Source organism: Myotis davidii, unplaced genomic scaffold, assembly GCF_000327345.1.
Source record: "Myotis davidii unplaced genomic scaffold, ASM32734v1 scaffold2656, whole genome shotgun sequence".
NCBI classification, from domain to species: Eukaryota; Metazoa; Chordata; class Mammalia; order Chiroptera; family Vespertilionidae; genus Myotis; species Myotis davidii.
The window spans coordinates 29,448-38,370 of NW_006287228.1; the positions used below are offsets into that span (position 1 = coordinate 29,448).

The 8,923-nt window shown below is 41.1% G+C and overlaps 1 protein-coding gene across 1 annotated transcript in view; it reads left to right on the top strand.

The window, feature by feature from the left end:
* Window positions 1-8,923, top strand: part of LOC102756368 (zinc finger protein 420-like) — a gene marked incomplete at its 3' end in the record, with an annotated part of 14,974 nt that overhangs the window by 2,958 nt on the left and 3,093 nt on the right. The window contains 2 exon segments of the mRNA XM_015560813.1: window positions 2,165-2,291; window positions 8,615-8,688. Of these exon segments, the coding sequence (XP_015416299.1) occupies window positions 2,165-2,291; window positions 8,615-8,688 (201 nt within the window).

Consider the following 8,923-nt stretch of genomic DNA (forward strand, 5'->3'; position numbering starts at 1 on the left):
GCGCACTGGCCACCAGGGGGCAGCTCCTGCATTGAGTGTCTGCCCCCTGGTGGTCAGTGCATGTCATAGTGACCGGTCGTTCCACCATTCAGTCTATATATATATTAGCCTTTTATTGTATAGGACAGTCCATTGGCTTTATCATGGGAGCTTTAACCAATCAGGCCTTGATTATTTAAAATTTCATTATATTCTACACAAACGTCACAGACATATCCTACATTATCAACTTATATTTTCTAGAAAGTATACAAGAATGGTATTATTAGTGTATGTTAAATTCATTACATTTCTACCATATAGCTCTCCACTAGTGATACCTAAAATTTTGAAAAATGTACTAGTAAAGAAAATTAGTTCCCCCAGTGTGGTGTGGATCAGTGGTGGAGGGATTGATTCCTGGTCTAGGGCAAGTAGTTCTTGGGTACCTTTGGTAGGCAGCCAATCCATCCGTCTCTTTCACATCTCTCTCTCTCTCTCTTTCTTTCTTGGATACCTTTGGTAGGCAACCAATCCATCTGTCTCTTTCACATTGACCTCTCTTTCTCTCTCTCTCTCTTCCCCTCTCCCTCTCCCTCTCCTTCTCCCCCTCTTTCCTTTTCATGCCTCTACCTCCCTGCCTTCCACTTTCAAAAAGTCAATGGGAAAAATCTCCCCAGGTGAGGATTTACAACCACAAAAGTGAAACAATAGGTCTAACTTCTTTTGTATCGTTATGTTTCTCTCCTTATTGTGTTTATAAAACACAAAGGGCATCATACACAAATAGATTCATGAGATTTACAGAATCACTAACCATCTTTTCTTAAAATATATTTTTATTGATTTCAGAGAGGAAGGGAGAGAGAGAGGGATAGAAACATCACTGATGAGAGAAAACTATTGATCGGCTGCCTCCTGTATGCCCCCCACAAGGGAACAAGCCCTCAACCTGGGCATGTGCCCTGACCGGAATTGAACCCAGGACCCTTCAGTCCGCAGGCCAACGCTCCATCCAGTAAGCCAAACCAGCTAGGGCCACTAAACCATCTTGATTTCATAGTTGTAAAATGTGTGACTCTGAGCCGAAACTGTTAACATTATTCCAGCTATTTTTTCTTTTATTTTTTCAACTATGTTTTTATTGATTTCAAAGAGGAAAGGCGAGGTAGAGAGAGCTAGCAATATCAGTGATGAGGGAGAAATCATTGATAGGCTTCCTCCTTCACACCCCACATGGGATTGCGCCCGCAAATTGGTTGTGTGTCCAGACTAGATATCAAACCAGTGACCTATTGGTGCATGGGCCCGCACTCAGCACTGAGCAACACCAGCTGCCCTGGACAGAATCATCTTGTTCTAAGATTACTCATAGTATATTTTCTTTTAATATATTTTATTGATTTTTTACAGAGAGGAAGGGAGAGAGATAGAGAGTTAGAAACATCGATGAGAGAGAAACATTGATCAGCTGCCTCCTGCACATCTCCTACTGGGGATGTGCCCGCAACCCAGGTACACGCCCTTGACCGGAATCGAACCTGGGACCTTTCAGTCCGCAGGCTGACGCTCTATCCACTGAGCCAAACCGGTTTCGGCACTCATAGTATATTTTCAAAGAGGATTGTGGTTCCTATGTATCCTATTCCACGAGAACTGTAAGTTCCATTAACAACTTGAAAGTTCTGTGTGAATTTTTTCCTCTGTTGTCTTCTGTGTATTCAGAAGAGTGGCACATGCACCAGAAACATTAACATCACAAGTAAAAAGTGAGCTTGTTATACATGTGGAAACACAGGCCCCATCTCAGAACAAGGATCAGAATCTGTATTTTTACAGAAGTTCATTTCCTTGTGGTCTGTTTTACACTTGAGAAGGAGTCCATACATTTCCAACCCAGCCTGCCATTTCCAGCTGAAAACCATACACACTGACCCTGAACGATGCGAATGCAGCACTCAAGAGATCCATATGCCTGTGTCCATGCCTTAATTTTAAAAGTTTATTTTCCTGAAAAATAAAATCTGTACCATGGGTTTGTGGACATGTGACATCCTCATTTGTCAGTGTTTGAAATCACATCAGAGAATGTGACTGGGGCAAAGTGATCTTATTGGGCTTGATCTTTTTGGGCACGTTATGAACTCTTCTAGTGGCCTCTTGGTAAATGTGCCTTTTATTTCAGGGACCGTTGACCTTCTGGGATGTGGCCATACATTTTTCTCCGGAGGAGTGGGAATGCCTGGACCCAGCTAAGCGGAAATTGTACATGGATGTGATGTTGGAGAACTATAGCAACCTGGCCTCTGTGGGTGAGGGTGACTTCCTTCTTGAATTCCTACTCCACCTGCAGGGATTTTTCCATTTTTATTTTAACGTTTCTAGGGGGCATCTGCTTTTTATGGTAGGTTCTTCCTCTCATGGAACAAATTATGGGTTCTTCGGTGTAGAAAAGAAAAGCCTTTTAATGTTTGTGAATTAGGAAGTCAGTGTTTGCACACTTTACATGTTGTCTACAATAATTGACTTACTGATTTCAGAGACAAAGGGAGAGGAAGAGAGAGATAGAAACATCAGTGATCAGAGTGAATCATTGATCATCCGCCTCCTGCACACATCGTCCTTGGGATTGAGCGCGCAACCCGGGATTGTTTCCTGACCAGGAATAGAACCATGAAAAATAATAAAAAAATGGTACTATAAAAGAGTAAGTTTGGCATACCAAAAAACCCCACAAAATAGCAACAACAACAGCAACAAAAAAAACCAGCAATGATACATCCTCAAAAGCTAAAGATCGAAAATGTACATGGAACTCACACAACTTAGAAAAGAAAAGCTTCTCTCTCTCTCTTCCTCTCCCTTTGTCTACAGCTTTTCTTGCAGCTATTGTGTTATGCCTAGGAAGTGATGGTTCATAGGTGAATGCTCAACTGCTGAGCTATGCCAGCTGGGCCATATTGACTTTTAGAAATATATGTTCTCTGCCCGTAGCTTCTCCTTTTGTTGTTGTTGACGATGCCTTATTTATTGTTTTTTCTTTAATCTTTCAGTTGATACATTGGGAGTTTTTATTTGAATACAATGGATTGAAATACAAACTTGGTTACGTATTTGCTTTTCAAAAATATGAATTGTATAAAATTAATGTAGTTTTTTTATTCCATAACATGTAAGTTATTTTTGCAGCTATTGTGTCATTTCTGGTATAAACATATAGTGAGTCACGTCTTGAAGGAGATGAGTTGAGATATAAATTTTGTGTCCTTACATGACAAGTCAAATGAAGTCTTTTATTTTAAATGGTAGAGCATCATTATAAAAATAGTCCTTTTTTAACAGTCCAATATCTTTATTGTTGCAAATAGTGCTGCAGTGGATATATGGGTGGGCATATCTTTTTGAATTCATGTTCTCTGTATAAATTGCCAGAAATGGAATCACTGTGTTAACTGGTACTTGTTTGTAAATATTGGAAAATCCTCCATCGTGTTTTGATAGTGGCTATACCAGTGTGTTTATAATCTTGCTGACAGAGCATCAATGTTATCATTTCTCCACTTAATTGGTAATACTTGTCATTTTTTGATTTATGGATGATTGGCATCCTGTTAGGTGTTTGGTGGTATTTCATGGTGGTGTCCATTTGCATTTCGCTGATGATGGATGAGTTGAACATCATTTAATATGTCTATTGCGCATCTTTATGTCCTGTTTGGGAAATGTCTATTCCCTGTTTGGGAACTGTCTATCTGCCCAGTTTCCTTTTTTTTTTTTTTATGAAGAAAACGTTTATTTTCATTATAAGAATTACACAGACCATATACCGTACATACCAACAGAAGTTTTAAAAAAGTACATTATGCACCTTCTGCAAATTCACAATACAAAAGATACTGCCTTTAAATCTCCTATATAATAAAGTGCTAATATGCTAATTAGACCAGACAGCGGAATGTCCTTCCTGAACAACCAGTGGGCTGGGGATGGGGCTGCAGGGCAGCCATGGCTGGGAGAACCGAGGCAGCTGGGCCTAGGAAGGCTTACCCTTGCACAAATTTCATACATTGGGCCTCTACTGTACTATAAAAAAACAAGAAAAATAATACAAAAATAATTGGTATCATTACAGAAGACTCTGGAACCCTCTGGCAGCTTCTGAAAACCATAGGGCAACCCATCTTGTGGAGATTCTGATTTGGGGGGGAGGGGGTGGCGATCTGTAACTGCATTTTGTTGTAAGGAGCTCAGAACATCAATAGAAGAAAACGGTGGCCCAGGTGGTAATAAAAACCTCTATTAAAGAAAAGTACAGCTGTGTGATGGGGGAACAGCTCTGCCCATTTTTCAATCATATTGTTTGTCTTTTTGGTGTTAAGTTGTGTGAGTTCCATTTTCGATCTTTAGCTTTTGAGGATGTATCATTGCTGGTTTTTTTGTTGCTGTTGTTGTTGCTATTTTGTGGGGTTTTTTTGGTATGCCAAACTTACTCTTTTATAGTATCATTTTTTTTTATTTTTTAGCTCTTTGTTATGCCTAGGAAGATATAGCCTAACCAGTATTTTTAAGAGTGATGGTAAAGTTCATTTACTATGCTTTCTTCCAGTGTTTTCTTGGTTTCAAGTCTTATATTTTAGTTGTTGATCCATGCTGAGTTCATTTTGGTTCATGGCCTATGAACGAAGTCTTATTCAGTATGTGCCCTTTAACGGGAATCACATCTGCCACCCTTAAGTGCACAGGATGATGCTCTGAGCCTGCGCCACACTGGCCAGGGCCTCCCGTTCTCCTTTATTTACCTCTGTCTTCATGTGAAGATTCATCTTTCTGATAATACCAATTTTGAAATATTTTTTTAAATCTGGAAGCATGATGCCTTTAAGGTCATCTTGTCTCTCCCATGTTTGTTTTGGTTCCCTGGTGTCCTGGGTCATTTCATGTCAATTTCAGGATGAGGTTTGCTAATTTTGTGAAAAGTGTCATTGGGACATGGATAGTGACTGCTTTGAATGTTTGTCAACCTTGGGTACTTGTGAGAGCTATACTGTTAGCATTCCAATTTAACATTGCATGTTTAGTTCATTTATTGAGTTCTTATTTAATGACAGCCAGCACTACTTTATACAGTAGATGCTTGGGTTACGTCAGAGATCCGTTTCTACGGCATGACGTAACGCGATTTTCGCCGTAAGTTGGAACTCATCTACATAAGAACCTACGTCACTCACATGCAGCACATACAAAGCAGTAATGAAGTGAAATAGTAAAAAAATTTTAAAAGAAAGATAACAATTCCTGACCATTACTTGTGGTAAATAAATAGTAAAAAACAGCACTAGCTGGTTTGCTCAGTGGATAGAGCATCGGCCAGCTGCCTCCTGCACACCCCCCACTGGGGATGTGCCCGCAACCAAGGCACATGCCCTTGACCAGAATCGAACCTGGGACCCCTCAGTCCACAGACCGACGCTCCATCCACTGAGCCAAACCGGTTTCGGCCAGAAGTTTTTTTTTTTATAAACTACTGGCCCGATGCACAAAATCTGTGCACATTAAAAGGGAATTAATTAAAAGAAATATTTTAATATTGTAATGTGCCCCTTCTCTATAATAAAAATGTCAGAGTTGAAAGAAAATTAATAAAATGTATATGAAAATCTTCCTCCTGTCAGAGTCTGGGGTGTGCCACAGGAGCCAGAGTCAAGTCCCCGCCCACCCTCATGTGCCCTAAAATCAAGCAAGACCCAGACACGGTCAGCCCCACCTGCAGCAAGCCCTGCCACATGGGGGTTGCTGCCACAGGGCCCCCATCAAGCCCTGACAGGCCGGGGGCTCAGCCTGAGTTCCCCTAGCCTGGGGCCAGGGCAGGGGGCACACTTTGAGGTCCCCTGTCAAGCCCCACCTGTTGGGGCACACGGACTGAGGTGCCCAGCCTGGTGCCGGGGCAGTGGGCACGGCCTGAGGTCTGCTGTCAAGCCCCCTGGGCAGGGGGCGCAGCCTGAAGTCCCTGGGGCGGGGTATGTGTTTTGAGGTCCCCTGTGAAGCCCCGCCAGGCGGGGCACTGCCTTAGGTCCCCCACCCCAGCCTGGCGCCAAACCATGTGATTTCCTGGATGGTTCATTTGTTAGTGTCTTAGGAGTTCCTTAAAATTTCTTCACATTTCCACATGTATGTTGGCTTCTCTGAATCAAAATTTTAATGAATTAAATTTTAATGATGTATGTACAAATTCTTTGATTATTTAATTTTTATTTTTTAAATGTATCTTTATTGATTTCAGAGAGGAAAGGACCGGGAGAGTGAGATAGAAAGATCAATGAAGAGAGAGAAGCTGCCTCCTGTACATTCAGGGTTTGAGCCTTTAACCCATGCCTGTGCCTTACGTGGAAGCAACCCATGATCTCCTGGTTCATAGGTGGAAGTTGAACCACTGAACCAACACTGCCGGGCAAATTATTCGATGTTTTGAGTTGGTCGTGTCTTTCATTCATGACTCTACTGTATTTTTTTATTTCAATGAACGATAACTCTTTTTTAAAAAATATATTTTTTGTTGATTTGAGAGAGGAAGGGAGAGAGAAATAAAAACATCTATGATAAGAGAGAATCACTGATTGGTTGCCTCCTGCATGCCGCCTACTGGGGATTGAGCCCACAGCCCGGGCACATGCCCTTGACCGGAAATGAACCCGGGACCCTTCAGTCCGCAGACCGCTGCTCTATCCACTGAGCCAAACTGTTTAGGACTCTTTTTTTTTCCAAATATATTTTTATTGGTTTCAGAGAGGAAGGGAGAGGAAGAGAGAGACAGAAACATCAATGATGAGAGAGAATGATTGATTGGTTGCCTCCTGTATGCCCCCTACTGGGGATCTAGCCCACAACCCAGGCATGTGCCCTTCACCAGAATCGAGCTTGGGGTCCTTCAGTTCGCAGACCAACACTATCCACTGAATCAAACCAGCTATGGCTCTACTGTATTTTTTTTTTAATTTATTGATTTCAGAGAGGAAGAGAGAAGGAGAAACAGGTAAAAACATCTGTGATAAGAGAGAATCACTGATTGCTTGCCTCCTGCATGCCGCCTACTGGGGATTGAGCCACAACTCAGGAATGTGCACTGATGGTGAATTGAACTATGACCGCCGCAAACCGGCCATGTGCCCTTGGCCAGAATCGAACCTGGGACCCTTTAGTTCGTAGGCTCTATCCACTGAGCCAAACTGACTAAGGCTCTACTGTATTTTTTTAATTCTGGTATTATGTTTTTCAATTTCCCCTTTTGGTGTGGGGTTTATAAAGTACTTTCTCATTGAATTTTTATTTTGGTTACATAATATTTTGGTGATATTATATAATTGTCTTTTTTTTTCTTCTTTTTGTCTTTAAAATATTAATTTTCCATTCTTTTTTCTTTTTTCTTTTTTTATTTTTATTGATGTCAGAGAGGAATGGAGAGGGAAAAAGAGATAGAAACATCAATGATGAGAGAGAATCATTGATTGGCTGCCTCCTGCATGCTCCCCACTGGAGATCAAGCCCGCAACCTGGGCATATGCCCTGACCAGGAATTGAACCGGCGACCTCTTGCTTTCTGGGTCGACGCTCAGCCGCTGAGCTACACCTGGCTGGGCAATTTTCCATTCTTTTTGAGGTAATTAATATATTTCTATTAATGTGGTGGCAATTTGATTATATTTATTTTGTTCCCCTGATGGTACACTTTTTCTGTTTCTATGCATAACTTAGTATCTTTTATTGAGATTCCGGAATTGTAAGCAAACAGGCTTTTGAACATGTTTTCTGTAGGAGGAAACATAATGACCATCTGTGGAACAAGTCTTACTTTTGGTCAACATTGTTTTCAGTATCTATATTCTTGGTTCGGTTGTCTGTTTAATTTCTCAGTTGAAATGTTCTCTGTTTCTTTCTCAGACCCACAGTATCTTTTCAGGCTTCATGTACATCTTCAGTACCCCAGTCTTTGTGGAGCTCGAACACTTTCTCATTGTTTCTTTGTAGCAGCCAGTTCTGTTCGTATTCTGTCATGCACAACAGACACATGTTCTTCAAGATGCCTCAAAACAGGGAGATCAGCCCTGACTGGTTTGGCTCAGTGGCTGAAGAGTCGGCCTGAGGACTGAAGGGTCCTGGGTTTGATTCCAGTCATGGGCACATGCCTGGGTTGTGAGTTCGGTCCCCAGTGGGGGATGTGAAGAAGGCAGCCGATCGATGTTTCTCTCTCATCATTGACGTTTCTATCTTTCTGCTTCTTCCTTCCTCTCTGAAACCAATAAAAATATATCAAAAAACAAACAAACAGGGAGATCATTGAACATGCACTTCCCTCATCTCTCTCTCCCTCTCTCCAGTGGACAAACTGGGAGGTGGGAGTGTTTTTATAATATTGCCATTGTGTGACAGGGCATTTGAGCAGGTATCATTGGCAAATGTAAGCAACTCTTTCTCCTCTTTGATGTGAGTTTTCCTCATTTTACCTATCTTGAGCTTTGAATATGTTTTCAATCCTTCACTGGGTCTTGGAATACTCAAAAATAACATTTGGCCTATAGTTGCTGGTCACTTCAAAATGCACTCACCTGATTGTGAAAACTGAAAATTTGTTTTCTTTCAGCTATGTCATCTGAAGATGACCAGGCCCTTATGCCAAAGTTCAGAATACAAGATTTATTCACTGAAATAATACTGGTAAGATATAAAAGGTATCACTTTGATAATGTACACTTAATGTAAGCCTTGTAATGAGAGGAAGAGTGTGATGAGAACAGGATCTTAATATAAACAGAACTAATCTGGAACAGTTATCATAATAAGCTTATTGTTACTTAAAGAGGTCAGGTGTATTATTATTCATTTGGGAAACCTCTCACTTTAAAGTCAGTTACATTGGCAGATCAGTGTATTTCTGTAGGTGAATGTTGAA